At 43.8% G+C, this 16,552-nt stretch overlaps 1 protein-coding gene across 1 annotated transcript; it reads right to left on the bottom strand.

Moving 5' to 3' along the window:
- Positions 1-7,084: 7,084 nt before the first annotated feature.
- On the bottom strand, positions 7,085-12,008 carry fam98a (family with sequence similarity 98 member A; the record flags this gene model as incomplete). The annotated part of the gene is made up of 8 exons (XM_080530868.1): positions 7,085-8,590; positions 8,712-8,879; positions 9,016-9,132; positions 9,309-9,389; positions 9,754-9,935; positions 10,083-10,217; positions 10,495-10,643; positions 11,971-12,008. 8 exons carry the CDS (start codon positions 12,006-12,008, stop codon positions 7,880-7,882), a joined length of 1,581 nt encoding a protein of 526 aa, XP_080386994.1. The 3' UTR covers positions 7,085-7,879.
- Between the last annotated feature and the right edge of the window lie 4,544 nt (positions 12,009-16,552).

Here is a 16,552-nt window from a genome sequence, read left to right as displayed (position 1 = left end):
CTAAGTAATCCAATTTCAACACAATAAAAAAGAGAAAAGAAAAAAAAAGCATGTTCCCCTTTACATTGTATTACACCCAGAGACATCAACAGCAATAACCTCCAGTACTGTGTGGTATTAATCTTTGTAAGGGGAGTCATTATTACTTTTTGTTTGTCTGAGGTCGGAGAATCGCATCTGTCTTTTGGATCATTATTTTCCCGTTTCTCCTTCTTGGCTGGTGAAAGGACATGAAAAACAGTTAGAATATTCAGACAACATGATAACTTCTCTATAATGACTGAGAACCCAGTCATTATAGAGACTTCCAAGATGTCTCTCTTACATCTTGGAAGTCAAACTGAACGCAACGATAAGCTCCAGGTAACGCTACGAACACACTGCCGACCTGTATGACCAGACAATGTCTACCTCAGCAGTGCGGGGCTGAGCTGCTGCGGCTCTCACGCTTGCGACTTCCCTACTGGCCGCGTGTCTGCTGCAGCTCTAACTGCGGAGCTGCTACTGCCAGCCCTGTCTTTGTACATTGAGTTTTGCCTTTGCGCGCATGGCACGCGGAAAAAATAGGTGAGAGTCCTCATCTCTAGATGGCGTGTTGCGGCAGCCACCGTACCTGGATAGGGGTAGGACATGATAAGCTTAGGCTTCATCCTACTCCCTTTCGAACATTGATAGGTCTGTACTCTTCGTATTAGTTATTTGTTCTTTTATTATTTTAAATCATGTTCGAAATAAAAGATTCATTCATTCATTCACACTGTATGGCTGCTCTAACCCGTTAACATGGGTGCCGAAATGAAGCACACACACATGTTGCTACGGTACAGGTCGGCGGTGTGTTCGAGTCGTTAGGTTGCCCAGTAGGCATACATATTTCACCATCTTACCCTCCCCCTCCGTAAATCCTACAATTAACCCTTACAGGAGAAAACACACAGAACCCTGTCTGGGACAGAACCTACCCCCATCTTTCAGAACCTAACCTCACCTACAACACTAATCGTATTTTGTACCGGCGAGAGTCAGCGTGTACCTAAATTCTCACCTTTGATTATGGAGTGTAAAGACTCCAGTGCCAGTCGTAAGGGTGTTGACCCGTGTGCTGCTGGCGTGTTGACCGGTTTGGGCTCGTGCTGTGGCCCTGCCACGAGAGGCAGTGGTGGGGACTGGAACTCAGGGGACTGGAACTCAGGGGACTGGACTGTTGGGAACGGCTGTTTTCCCTCCTTTTTCTGCTCCTGCAGTTTCGCCATCATCTTACTGATCTCTGCCGTCCCCAGATTAAGCCCGATGTTCTTCAGCATGGCCTTGATCTTCTCACACTCCTTCACGTCCAGGACGGTGGCAGGCGGCGCCCTCTGTTCCTGCCTCGCGTTGGACGGGGCCTGGTGATGCGACTGCCGGAGGTCCTGGGCAGCGGCACTGTGGTTTCCGTACGGAGGATTGTTTTGAAAGTAAGGTCGCCCCGTCAAGGGGTTCTCGGTGTGGCTTTGCTGGATAGCGGGTCTGGACTGACTGACAGGAAGGGTGGAGCCGTGTTGTTTACCGTTGTCCTCGTTCCCGTAGAGGACGGTGGCAGGCGGCGCCCTCTGTTCCTGCCTCACGTTGGACGGGGCCTGGTGATGCGACTGCCGGAGGTCCTGGGCAGCGGCACTGTGGTTTCCGTACGGAGGATTGTTTTGAAAGTAAGGTCGCCCCGTCAAGGGGTTCTCGGTGTGGCTTTGCTGGATAGCGGGTCTGGACTGACTGACAGGAAGGGTGGAGCCGTGTTGTTTACCGTTGTCCTCGTTCCCGTAGAGGAATGACTCCTCGTCCTCTTCGTCCTCCTTCTTATGTTCGGTGTCGTCACTAGGGCCGTGGAGCCAGGAGAAGTCGCTGCCCACTCTCTCGTGAGGAAGAAGAAGGCTGTCGCTCTCCTCCTCCTGTCTGGTGGCTGAGTCCAGTCTGACAGGGGAGCTGCTTGGCTTGATTTCCCTCTTCAAGGTATTGGCCTACAAGACAAGAAGCAAAGACAGCATGGGATTCATTTGGAGCATCCAGGCCATGCCCTGTAGTTACTTTCTTACCGTCTACCTTTCCCTCAAAACTTGCGACATCTGTGGCATTGTGCTGTGTGATAAAACTGCACATTTTAGAGAGGCCTTTTATTGTGACCAGCCTAAAGCACATCTGTGCAATAATCATGCTGTCTAATCAGCCATACCTGTCAGGTGGATAGATTATATCGGCAAAGGAGAACTCACTAACACAGATTTAAATACATTTGCGAAAACACAATTTGAGAGAAATAGGCCTTTTGTGTACATAGAAAAAGTCTTAGGTCTTTGATTTCAACTCATGAAAAAAATTGGAGCAAAAACAAAAGTGTTGCCTTTATATTTTTTGTTCAGTGTACTTGCAATAATAATAACAAAATAAATGCAGCTCCAATGAAAAAACAAGTGTGGCGCACAATCATTTAAAGCAAGCTCCTGCGGGTCATTCATTGTATATACATTACCTGGATTGTGAGGATGGCGTTCTTGAGGTCAGGCAGACGGTCCACTAGGTCCTGGCTGTTCATCACCCGTTTCAGACCTTGTAACAAATCATCATGTCCTGTGGAGTGACTACTGTTGCTGCTGCCGTTACTTCGGCTGGGGCTCCTTTTGCTCTTGTGGTTTCCATGACTGCGACTCCTACTCCTTGCTCTTGGTTTGCTCTGGCTTCGTGCACAACTTTTCCCCCGGCTGCGGCTCCTACTACGAGCTCTGCTCCTGCTTCTTCCCTGGCTCTTTCCTCGACTCTTACTTGGCGCGCGGCTTTTGCTCCTCGCCCGGCTTTTGCTCCTCGCCCGGCTTTTTCCTCGACTGCGGCTCCTACTCCTTGCTCGGCTCTTCCCCCTGCTTTCCCTCACTGGACTGCGGGATTTGTCGTAGGTCAAGTCCCCCTTGAGGTAGTTGGGAAAAGGCTCGTTGGCTGCAAGGCACCTCAGGAATTCTTCACCAGCCTTCTCACTGTAATACAATGAACGACAGTGTTAGCTGTGTTTCCTGTGCATAGGAAGAAAGCAGCATATGATGGCTTATGAACAAAGTAGGGATGCACCGAACATTCGGCCACCGAATGTATTCGGCCGAATATCGCAAAATAAAGCACATTCGGTATTCGGCCGAATGTGTGAACGAATGTTTACGAACAAACGTTTACGAGTAAACGAATGTTTACCACCGAATAGTAGCCGTGTTTTGATGACGCAATACAATTAAATATAACTCTCAACAGGCGCGCGGCGCGAGGCGACGCGCTTTCAAAACTGGCTGCGTAAATTCACTCAGGAAGTCCGATCAGCACTCGTGGAATGCCTCTCGTCCAATCAAATGACTCGGTTTCTCTATGACGTCGGGCCCAGTGTGCGCTCCAGCGCTCTCAGAGCGACTTTACGAACGCAACCTTACACTCATCTAGCTAGTTAGCTTAGCAGTCGTAGCGGAAGAAGCAGAGTTGTTGCCTTGTTGAAAACATATTCAGACTCCCAGCTGTTCTACACGAGTTTATGACATGCAGCTGTATCATGCGGTGGTTTCTATGCAAACCAGAGACTATAAAAACAAAAGATATTCATTCTGAAATAACATGAACTATTATCCTTACACTCAGGTGGACTCAATTCAACTTGTTGAATGACTTGTTGAAGACATTTAGCATTTGACCTAATTTTAAGACTGACAAAGGGTCTGAATACTTATGTACATGAGGTATTTCTGTATTTACATTTTAATACATTTGCAAACATTAAAAAACGTTTTTACTTAGATTATATTACTGTGTGTGGATTGATGGCAAATCTATTCAAAAATGTGAAAAAAGTGAAGGGGTCTAAATACTTTCTGAAGCCTATGTAGAGACAAATCATGAATATCATTAACTTGAACCCTGGAAAGCAGTAGAGATTAAATCCCACGATAATTAGTTATAATAAGTTATATATAAAAGTTCATTTTTTTCAATCTCAATTTCTTTCTTTGAGAAGCATGAATAAAAAGCAAAATGTATTTAGTTTATGCAATGATAAAATTAAAAACTGCCGATACACATTCGGTATTCGGTATTCGGCCAAGTGTTTCCTTAAATTCGGCTTCGGCCTCGGCCAAGAATTTTCATTTCGGTGCATCCCTAGAACAAAGTATACACCTTTAAATGTATTACAGAAGTTATTTCCTCACCTATCGTCTTTCCTGTGTAATTCCATCGGATTGGCGGCCCACTGTGGTATGTGAAGATTACGTGGGTCTGATGGGAGAATCTGTTGACTGCCCAGGTTGATTGCTGTACCTCGGTCAATGGAGAAACTGCCACCGTGTGGAGACTGGTTGAGGTATTACAAAAAGCAATACAAAGGCATGTCAATATGTAACCAAATGAGCTATTTGTGTTACTGCTACTGCATTGGGCTGTGCAACACCTGATAAAAAGTTAGTTAACACTTTTATTGCAAGTAAACTGAGTTAAGTATTCTCCAGCTGCTCATTTTTTGAGCCTTGATTGGCTATGAGTAGTTGACAGAGTGCAGCAGCTTGCACTGGGCCTGGTCTTCAAGATACGCTACACCACAAAGACACCCAAGTACCTGTCAACATACTTCCAAAAAGTGAACAACGTCCACACATACAACACCAGAGGAAGCTCCACGAACCACGTTCAACCGCGTTGCACCACAAACAAGGGGTTAAACTCGTTTGCAAACTATGCAGTAAAAATGTGGAACGCCCTTCCTATAATCTTAAAGGAGTGCAAAACACTGCCCACCTTCAAACCCACTCTCAAAAAACATTTACAGGAGGCTGCAATCCGTAACTGGACCCTCTAAATCAAAAATCAGATTAAAAGACCCGAACTACCCACTGTACATACTTTGTGTTTTGTCCCCCGCCCCCACCTGTGGTGTATGTCCCCACCTGTCCTACCCGCTGTACATACCTTATGTTTTGTTGTATTGTTCTTCCCATGATGGATGTATGTTTATCTTGTAGATAGTAATAGTTATTTGTCTGTATTATCTTATAGATAGTACTAGTTTTTTTTGTCTGTCTTACATGTAACGATGAATTGAGAATCAAGGACCCCAATTGAAATAAGCCAGTGGCTTTCTTGGGTTTTTATCCTGTTAGTTGACCTTGTATGTAATATGTACTTTCATGTACCTACTTCTGCAAATCTTCTAATAAAGTTTTCAATCAATCAATCAATCAGAAGAAAAAATAGTGAAAATATACATTTAGTTTTTTGCTGTGGTGGACGTGTTAGTAGCTACGTACAGTGATGAAATGCTCCCTCATGGGCCTGCTGTGGAGGTATTCTCTCTCCGGTCCCGCGGATAAGAAGGGGCGACATCCAGGATGCAGGTGACCAGGAGGAGGAACGTGGGTCGGCGGGCCGAAGGGCCCTCCATAGCGGGGAACCTGTCCATGGCCATGGGGTGGCTGGCCAAACGGAGCAGGGCCCCGGGGAACCTCTTCCAGAAAACCACGAAACATTAGTGTCGTCAAATGTCGAACACTTCACTTCTTAGAATAGCATTAATGAATGCTTAGGGATATGGCCAAATGGCTTTCACGAACTGTTATTAGTTAAATCCTGTGATCATTTCGTTGCGACTGAAGTCAGTCAGTGGATGAAAGCGGAAGTGGAAGGACTTCAGTTAAAATGGCGAACCGGAACAACAACAACCGGTGTTTTGGATGTCAAAATAAAGGTCCCACTGAGGACGTTGAAATAAAGGTCCCACTGAGGACATTGAAATGGGGTCGTGGATGGGTCTTCCAGCACCAAAACATACGGCCAAGGAGTGGCTGAAGAAGATGGACATTAAGGTCATGGAGTGCCCTAGCTAGTCTCCGGACTTTAATCCTATAGAACATGTGTGGAGGGAGCGGAAGTTTTGAGTTGCCAAGCGACAGCCTCGAAACGTAAAGGATTTAGTGAGGTTCTTCAAAGAGCACTGGACCAACATCCCTGGTGAGATGTGCGCATGCGCAAACCTGGTGACCCACTACAAGAAACGTCTGACCCCCGTGCTGGCCAACAAGGGTTTCTCCACCAAGTTCTAAGTCATGTTTTGCTATCAAATGCACATCAATGTATAACTTTTATATAATGTGTTTTCCTGGATTTTTGGGGTTGATATTCAGTCTTTCACTGTTAAAATAAACCTACCATTAAAATTATACATTTCTTTGTCAGTGGGCAAATTTCCCAAATCGGCAGGGTATCAAATACTTATTTCCCCCACTGTACATGCAAATGAATATGTACCATACATGATGACATATGCAAATAGGGCTGTTAGTCTAATCAATTTCAAAATTAGTGTGCTTTGAGACAGTGCCAGAGATGTGTACCGATCCTAAATAATATAGAGTTGAAAACTGCAGACACTTTTTATGTCCTACAGAAATAACATCAGAATAGGCTTCTCCATCAAATATTTTTTCCAAGGTTTGTGTTCCTTATTTTGTCAGACACATCCTTGTTTATATGTTTAAAGTATTACTATAATCTAGATACAGTATATAATCATGAGTCTCGATATACACAATATAAAGGACAATGTCTTTGTTCTTTTTGAGACAGTGCCATAACAGAGATTTGTACCAAATTTGAGGTCAACCCTTGCGCCCTTAATTGCCACTTGCAGCTACATTTATTTGAGACCATCATGACAGCGGACTGACAAAAAACATTCAAATATTTTTTGGGGTGTAAGATGTCCCTTTATCCTCACCCCAAAAATGTAATTAGTAGGTACCTGTATGACACCTGTCATGGTTGAAACTCCCTTCCATACTAGAAGTGTTGTTGGGTACAGTGGTAGTAAACATCATGTTCAGCCTTAGAAATGTTTTGTGTACAGTCAACCACTTGCCATTAAGAATATTTAAATATTGAATATTCAACACAATACTGGTCATAATTGTATAGCTTTCTGTAAAATCTATATAATAAAGTTGTACATATAATATAAACAAACAAAGAAAAATGACAGGTGATGTTTAATCAATTCCATTTTATTGCTCATCCCACTCCTTCACCCTTCCAGCCTGTCTGACATCCAAATAAGTATATACAATATTGTCTTCAAGCAGCATTAGGTTGCGTCTTTTAAAATAAGTAACAGAGGGAGATGCAGTACCAGTCAACTATTTTCAACAGCAAAAAAAAATACTTTGATTTTCCTGCACTCTTTTCTAATGAGCTCATGTAAACTGAGGTTTAGAACAAAAACACTGGAGAAATAAAGCTGGTTTCCTCAAGTAATCAAATTCAACAAAACTATAGGCTGGATTACAAGAATGCCACAGTTGTCAGCATATGATGTGTACTTCGTACATCATTAAATACAACAGGTGTTTGAGCAACTAAGTCATGGGACCCTCGTCCATCTCCTCTTTCAAATAATCTCCAAGATAAGGCTACATTACTGTCACAACAAGGTTCAAGAGTCCAAACTGTAGTAGAAGCTTGCCTGGCTATCAATTTGTGGCACAAAACCGTTGGCTTTAGCGTCCATGTGGGAAAATAGCAGAACATAGGATACACAAAAGCACTCTCTATGCAAAAGGCCATATGGGAAGTCTGTAAGCTAGCCATGTGATGCAGGAGAAGGCTGGTTGGTTTGTGTTCTCATGCATGACCTGAACTTCTACCTTGGAAACCACCGAGTGAGAGTTTCATGGTCAACAGTAGATCCAAACCTCGTACTTTGGGGGGAAGAAATGATAATCATGCAGTATATTCATATTCACAATTTCACAGATAGAAAATATAAGGCATTTTCACTTCCTTCATATCTCAAAGTACTGTTGCGTGAACTTTTGCTGCGATGGCCTGGACATTGTTTTCAACTAGTGTAGTTTCTGCCCTGGCCAAAGCCTGCTTGATTGTACTGCTGCCCTCCCTGTTGGAAGAACTGTTCAAACTGTCCTCCTTGGTTTAAAGTCTGACCCCCTCTTCCTCCCCAGCCACCTTGTTCTCCTCTTCCACCTCTCGCCCTACCCCCGCGACCCCCTCGGCCACCCCTGTCTTGGTTTCGACCGCCATCTTGATGGAGGTTGTCACCTCCTCTTCCTCCTCGGTGTCCTCCTCCAGACTGACCAGGGCCCTGGAAGCCACCTTGATAGTTCCCACTACCATAACCACCTCTTCCTCCACCACCTTGATGTCCACCTCCATCCTGGTAGTGGCCCTGGTAGCCACCACCACCGCCGCCGCCACCACCACCTCCACCACCACCACCACCTCCATCCGACCAGCCACCCTGCACCTTTCCCCCTCTACCACCGCCTCCTCCACCCCCTCCTCCACCCCTCCCGCCCCTGTCATACCCTCCTCCTCCTCCTCCTCGCTCGTAACCTCCCCGCCCCCCCTGGGAGTACTGGTCGTAGCCCCCCCTGCCACCGCCGCCGCCGCCTCCTCGTCCACCCCCGCCATAGTGCTGTCCACCTCCTCCCTGAGGGCCATCCTGGCGCTTCTGCCAGGTGGGCATTTCTGGTGGTGGCGCCTCGATCTCAGTGGGTCGCCCACCTCTGTCTGGAACGCGTCCCATCAGAATCTGCTCAATGAGGAAGGAAGATGAGCAAAAGGATATACGTGAGACGAGTGTGACAAGACATGACAGCGATGACATAAAGGTTTAACTTAGCAAGTGCTGAAGAACAGATTTGCCTCCCAACCTTGTTGATTGCACAAGCAGTCTTCTCCCTTATCCTGCCGCTGCTTGTGCGCAGAATCTTGGACAGGTCCTCTCGTGCAGCGAAGAGGTGAGCCACAGAGACGCTGCTCTTTGTGGCCAGGGCTGAGCGTAGGGGCTGGTATACTTTGGACAGCTTTTCAGCATGTTTCTGTGTAACAGTAGAAAAACATCAGGGCACCTCCATTATTTTCCAGAAGAAAAGCATTTCATGAATAAACTATAAATAACTACACTTTGATTTATAGTCAAAAATTATAATAATTACAATATGAGTTTAATGTTACCTTGGCTTTGTCAGACCAACCAAAGGACTGAATAGTCACATCAAGACGTTTCAGCAACATTTTCCTTCTGACTTCATACTCATTCACAAGTGCTTGGTTGATGGCCTCAATTTTTTCCTGTAAAAGTGAGAATGTGTGTACAATGGCAAATTGAATAAGCTGCAACGGCTCTTGCGAATTCTTGTGGCAAGTAGCCCCATTGTCATTCACAAACCCTTTCAAGCTAAATGTAGTTTTTTCAACAGGAATGTATTATTCTGTTTATTTAAGTATTTCAGACTTAAGATTATTACCCAGTGAACTGGTCCAAGTGCCTTCTTCATTAGAGGGCCTCCTACATGAGTTGGTGGCACTTTGGCTAGTGCCTCTTTCAGCTGAAGGCAAGAGAGAACATGAAGGTTCTAAGAATCAGAACATAGCTCAAACTAACAGTATTTGAGTATAAAGGCCAATGCACACAGCCCCGATTTTGTCGCACCGCCGAATTCGATTCCATTGTTTTGAATGAGACAATGCACACAGCGTGCGATGCGATTTTATCGCACGACAACATTCGATTCTCCATTCACACCCACTCACTTCGGTGGTGTGAATTGAGAATCGAATGTTGTCGTGCGACAAAATCGCACGCCGTGTGCATTGGGCTTAAGGCAGCAACAGTAAAAGCACATTTACCATTGCAACAAGACACAAACACACCATGATGATATGACGGCCTGATTGACATGATTGACTCACCTTCTTCTCAATCCCACTGAAGAACTGGAACATGGTGATGTTGGCTGGAGGTTTGGACATCCCCAGGGCCAAGCAGATGCCCTTCAGCTCCACAAAGACATCGCTGGCCCCAGCCTCCTGTGCAGCCTGGGGCTTGTTGACCAGGATCATCCTGGAGGCCTCGAGCTCAGAGATCAGAAAGGCTGATGGCAGAAGATCTTATTTAAAAATGGCTCTACACAGACATAAATCAACACATTGCATTCGCTTGAACAGATACAAGGCGATAAATGCTGTAGCAACAACCATGAACGAAGTAATAATTAAGTGGGTTGATGGTGCTCACATACTAATGAGCAGTAGGCAGTTGGTCCTGTTGAGGAGCCTCTGAGTGACGTCTCCTGTGGTGAGGACTGAGTAAGGGCAAGCCAGTTCAGACAGGAGGCCACTCATCTCCAACTGGAACCCCTCAGCCTCACTTGGACCTGTGGGGGGCCGTGGGAGTTATTGGGGGGGGGTGAGAGTTTTACTGTGAGAGCAGCCAAAGGAACAACTTGGCCTTGTAATGTTGCCATCATTCAACACCTCATTCATCATTCAACACATCGATCAACAATCTTAAGTACACTACAAATCCGGGCACCGCCCATAATTGTAATATAAAACAGTGGTGAGTCATTGGTTTGGCGATGTTGCCGTCAAACATGAATGAATCTGCTGTTGAATCTGAGATGCTTCAGGCAACAAACAAAAACGACTTACAGTTGGTGGCATGGACATTCTCCTCCAGTTCACAGTAGAGTTTGAGTTCAGAAACGATCCAGGCACAGAGTTTAGTGTACTCTGGTGACGCCGCTCCCCCACTCACTGCAGCCTCCAGTAATTCACTCTCCAATAGACAGCCTTGGTACCTGAGATATCAAGACATACACCTGAATTAATCTCAACATTATTAAGGATAATGTGATGTTATTCAACCACAGACATTGTTCGTTTCACTAACTGAGCCTTTCTTATTACTCTATATGGAAATGTGTTGTAGTGAAGTGTCTGGCCTCTCTCAGCATCTGCCTTTCCACGACTTCCATTTCAGAACAAGACCCGATGCTTTGATCACGTTCGCACCTCCCGGCCAGTCGGCCACACGATTCGGCCGATTTCGAGAGCTGACTCTGAAATCGTTAAACCTCTGCAAGGGACTTTCCGTATCGTATTTCCTTGGACTCCGCAGCCGTGTGGTCGGGCGATACAGGAGCGTGTTGATAACGATGAGGCAGAGCCACTGGATAAAAGCGTCTGGTCGCGTTCACACATACCCCGTACCAGGGGAATGCCATTACATACCCAGCCATCACCTTGTCTCGAGACATCTCAAGACACAGAAAATATGGCTCTTATGCTCCATGTCTTAAGTGAGTGCATGTCTTCAGGTTAGGTCTTAAGACGACTTAAGACATCTTGACAGACACATTTGGTTAATTAAGACATCTTAAAACATCTCAAGACAAGGTGATGGCTGGGTATGTACCTGAAGACGACCGGGGTGCTTAACATGATTTCACCCCTGGATGTTGCAAAAAAATGTTGTTCTCAAACACACAGATCATCATACATGGCCATGGCACGTGGTTAATGTTAAGTGGAAACGTAGGCTATACATATTGGGATTTATTCAAGTATCTGGAGTAAAACACGTTAATCTGTGTGGTGAGTCGAGAAGGCCAAAGTCAAACTCGGTGTCAGAGTACTACAGTTGTATAACCGAGCTCAGTCGTGAGATAGGTGGGGCCTTTAATAACTTTTAATAACCTTTTAAACAGATTGCAGTCAGTCAGTGTATTCATATTAACCCCGAGGCGGTGCCCCTGCTTGCACACGCCACTGACTGAAGCCAGCTGGTACAGCTGATGTTATTTGAACTCCCATTGATTAGAACCATACATTAGCTTGAACTAGCGACAGAATGGCATTCACATAGCAAAATAGCAAAAATAAAACAATTGACTGTCTTAAATGGCTATGGAGGTAGCTAGCTTGCTGTGGATGAATGAATGGATGGATGGGTGGATGACGTGTAGTGCTTGTCTGGCTGAACTCTGATCGGTGACAGTGTTTAGAGACACTGGCACAGACACACATCAGCAGAGCTCAGCTAACAGCTGCTTTACTGTCTGGCTGTGCACTCAATCATCGGCCAAAACTAAACACATTTCCAATGAAAAAACGTTTCGTTCCTACCCAAGATCTTCAAGGGAGTCAAGAATATCATTCTCCATTCCAATAACGAATATTCCCAAGGTGCACAGACCGTGAAATTGATCAGAAATATTACCGGAGTGAAGCCCTTGTGCTAGGTTGGCATGCTGGGGGTCCTAACCCAATCTTTATCCATGCCTGTGGCTGGGGAGTGGCCAAAAGAATGCCTGCACCAAACGTGGGTAGTCAAATACATTGAATAATGCTTATGACGTCTCTGAACACAATGTTGTTGAAATGTTAAAATGTTAAAATAAAATACATTTATAACATTTTAATTTCGAAATGGTTACTGGACACAATGAACACAGAGGAGATGAAGGAGAGCACGGGCACCTACCAGACGTCTATAAGACTGTACAACTCCTCCTCCGGCTGGGGTGATCGTTCAGGCTGGGGAATGTGAAATCACACTGGACTGTTCTCACTGTATATCATGTTTCAGATGTCTAATTTTATTCTATTATTCTATTGTCACTTTATTTTGTTGTTGTTTGTGATGTGAGCTGCCGTAATATGGAGGACCAAGTCTGTCAAAATTAACAATAAATATATAGACACATAAATGTGTCCCAGATATTTGCATACAGATCTGATAAAGTGGAAAAGAAAGAATAAATGTGGAAAAGAAAGAATGAATGTGGAAAAGAAAGAATGAATGTGGAAAAGAAAGAATGAAAGAATGAATGTGGAAAAGAAAGAATGAAAGAATGAATGTGGAAATAATAAATGTCATTTATTTGTTCATAGTGTAACGATCCTGTATGAGGCCCGTTAACAGCTCCACCAAGGGAGTTAACTCTCGAGTAATGTCTGTTGGTGTTGAGGTTAGCGCGGCCGGCGGTTATGCGGGAGGTCGGGGTTCAACACCCGCATGGGGCGAGTTATCACTACCAGTTCACGTTCGCTTGAGGATAGTGTAACGATCCTGTATGAGGCGGCCCCGTTAACAGCTCCTCCAAGGGAGTTAACTTTCTTGGTCTAATGGTTAGCGCGGCCGTCGGTTATGTGGGAGGTCGGGGTTCGACTCCCGCATGGGGCGAGTTACACTAGAAGATTCCCGTTCGCTACGATACATTCATTTATGTATCTATATATTTATTGTTAATTTTGACAGACTTGGTCCTCCATACCGTAATGCCTTAATTTCTCCTCGGGGATCAATAAAGTACCTATCTAGCAAGCTAGCTATACATACATGACACAGATCAGTTCCCATTAGCAGTCTTTAGTTGCCAACAAGAGTAATATGTAATTGATTCGATACAAAATACAATGCGCTTTTCATGTGTGTATATAAACTGATTATTATTATGGTATATAGGCTACTGTTCGTATGTTCTGGACTCAATGGCAGACGTCAATCATTTTTGATGTACCTGATTGTCCACAAGGGGGAGCTGTTAAACAACGAAAGAAGGACAAGGTCGTGGTGGTGATGTCGTTTCTCTCACTCCAACCTGATGCAGTTCTACTTTCTGCACCGACCAAAGGTGTTACGTCTACTTATACACATCAATGCAGTATACAGGACGTTTAAACATAACTGTAAGCAATGCCCTCAAAGTGCCCTTGAACAAAGTAGTAAAATAACCAGGAATATATTTTATTTGACATTTTATTGTGTAAAGGTCGACAGAATAGGCTACTGTACATGCCACATAATGAAAGACTTCAGGTATTCATCTATGACATGGGACCCAGAGTGAAGATACAGTGAAGACTTCAAGTGAAGACAAATCAACCCTTTGCACTTGGATGAGATGAGCACCACAAGAGATGTCAGCATTTAAATACAGTATGAACAGCAGATACAGTTAAGAGACAGACAGGAAAGAGTGCTACCAGTAGATGATTAGTGTCATTCATGTGTTTTCTCTATATTTTTAGTTTTTATTCCTTTCTTGTAGAAAAATACACAATATGTCTTTATTAAATACTATAACCCCCAAGATAATACCTTGCCTACCACACTTAAATACAGATAGGCATTTCAATCCAGATATTATGTATATTTGGATGTAATCACAGAGAGAATTCTGTCTCTTGATAAAAAATAATTGTGAGTTTAAATAATATGTACATATATACATATAAATCCAGTACTTCACTTTTCATGTTAAGATTCGTATACTGTCAATTTCCCTGGCAAAAATGTATGTGGTGGTTGAGTGACATGTTTTTGGCCTCAGAAAATGGCTTTTTCCCCCGAACAATTTGCTGACAGGTGGTGGGCTAGATGGTTTATCTAACTGCACTTGCTCAACAGTGAAGTTCAATGCATCTATAGAAATGTATAGATTTGGTCACACATACATGACAGAAATAACACATTTGCCACACAATGTCAAAATAAACAATGGTACAGAAGGCTCGCAATAAACACATCTAAACAATATGCCAAATGGATTACAAATATACAGTACAATAAGTGAAATAACATGTTTTTCTCAAGTAGACTCATCATTAAAAATTATGATAGCGTTTCTGATATAGTCAACAATAATCTGTCTGAAATATAATAAGGAATTGTTGGAATGTGTCCCAAATATAAAAAAGTAGTTGAAAAAAATGAAAGTAGTTAAAACTGAAGTGAGTTTGCCACTCTTGCCACTGTCATTATTATATATAATAATCCCTTATTAAAATAGGTCACTCAGAAACATCAAAAATCATATTGAGATCCAGTGTGGTTTGTGTCTATATGAGTGAATTTGTGACCTCAGATCCTTATAACGTTGGGTGGTTGGCATTGATATAATATTGGTATAATATTTTACATGCATGCTTATGTTTACCATAACTAGCTTAAGCATAACTGTATGGTTCTAAGTTTTACACAAGCTAGCTAGCACTGAGACTGATGAGGAACTCAGCACTATTCAAACAGACCAATGAAATGTAACACAATTTAGCCACACATATGTACACAACATTTTTTATGGAATCAATTTGCTGGCCTTGATTTCAGCAGAGTGGGAGGAAGGAACCTCAACCTCCACATTATCCATGTGTCTCCAGTAGCAACATAGAGATATTACTCTGATGATGCACCGAATGCACATCATTTCAACACCCGCTTTCATTTATGAGGTAAAAAAAAAAAAAGAGTATTTTCTGCTCTGACCCATAGAGATCTCCAGATCTTCTCTTTGGCCCCCAGCACCGGTGGCTCAGCCCACATTGTCTCCACAGAGATCTCCATGTCAAACTCACGTGCCCATACCTGCTCCTCCCTGCAATATACCCTGGAGGGGTGGTGGTGTGTGTGTGTGTGTGTGTGTGTGTGTGTGTGTGTGGGGGGGGGGGGGCGTTAATGGTGGCTCTGTTAGTGGTGGCTCTGTCAGTGGTCTCTCTATAATACACTCCTCTTCTTACGTCGCTAGCCGTATCCTTGGTGATGACGGAACTGACCCAATCGCTCAACAGGTGCCTGGCAACCACAGTGCAACCTGCCACCTGGTGTCAGACCTGATGCCACTGTAAGAGAGACAGTCAGCATTCCAGACAGGGGGCTTAGTAGAGAATTCCATTACTTCTGCCTGAAGTCCTCAGCTGATTAGACAGGTCAAAGGTCACTCAATGGGTGCTCCGTTCAAGTGGATGGCGAGATTAACAACATACGCATATTTAGGTTGTTATGCTCAATAGCCAGAAGACTGAGATCATTTAGCCTCATTGTCATGGCATCAAAAAATCTAAATGTGACACATAGCTGTAATAAATCTAAGTACATGTCTGTAGTTCACGTTATTGTCCTTGTCAGGCACACATACATACACAACTGACAAAGTGAAAGTCCCTTTGAAATAAGGTTGCAAACCATAAAGCTGTCTCAGACTAACCCACCAATGTCATGCAGCTATTCCTTGATTTAAAAACAAGCGTCTGTGGTAGTTTAAAACATTTAAAAAATGTTTACCTCATGCTAACATGACAAGTACCATTTCTTGGATTCCAGAGTGAGACTTGTGGAACATGTGGAACTGGTATTATCAGTAGCTACATTAGGCTTGGCAGCCTTTTTGAATCCAGTAACCATTAAACAATATACCTGCCTACCTCCATGTTCACTCTAACTTAAACTTCATCTGTTACCCTCTATTATGTTGCATCTCCTCATATGCATTCTATCTCTGTACATGTATCTCTCACTCACTTACCTTGACACGTCTACAAAAAAACATTTATAATATCCTCAAAATGTTCATCCAATGTTATCAAAACTAAGATCTTGATCCAAATACTAGTTTTACAGTATTGTCCCTACACAGATACTGTATTAAATAGTAAACACGCATGCACGCACACACATTCTTGATCAGTCAGTCAAGCACTGATGTGCCTTTGAGCCCCAACAAACCATCTTCACCAGCATTCAGGGATCCTTTTCTAATGAGTTCTGATGGGTGTGTAGGTAGGTCGTAGAGCTGGGGGCATTCAGGAGGCGTCCGTCTGTCCGTCCGTCCGTCCGTCCATCCCCCACGCCAGACATGTTTTTTTTTCTTCCAGTTCTGCCAACCCAATCCTCTAATCCCCATTCACCTTTATAGGTCTATTTGTG

Source organism: Nansenia antarctica (assembly GCF_963989245.1).
Source record: "Nansenia antarctica genome assembly, chromosome: 1".
Taxonomy (NCBI): Eukaryota; Metazoa; Chordata; class Actinopteri; order Argentiniformes; family Microstomatidae; genus Nansenia; species Nansenia antarctica.
This window is presented reverse-complemented; position numbering and strand designations above follow the sequence as displayed.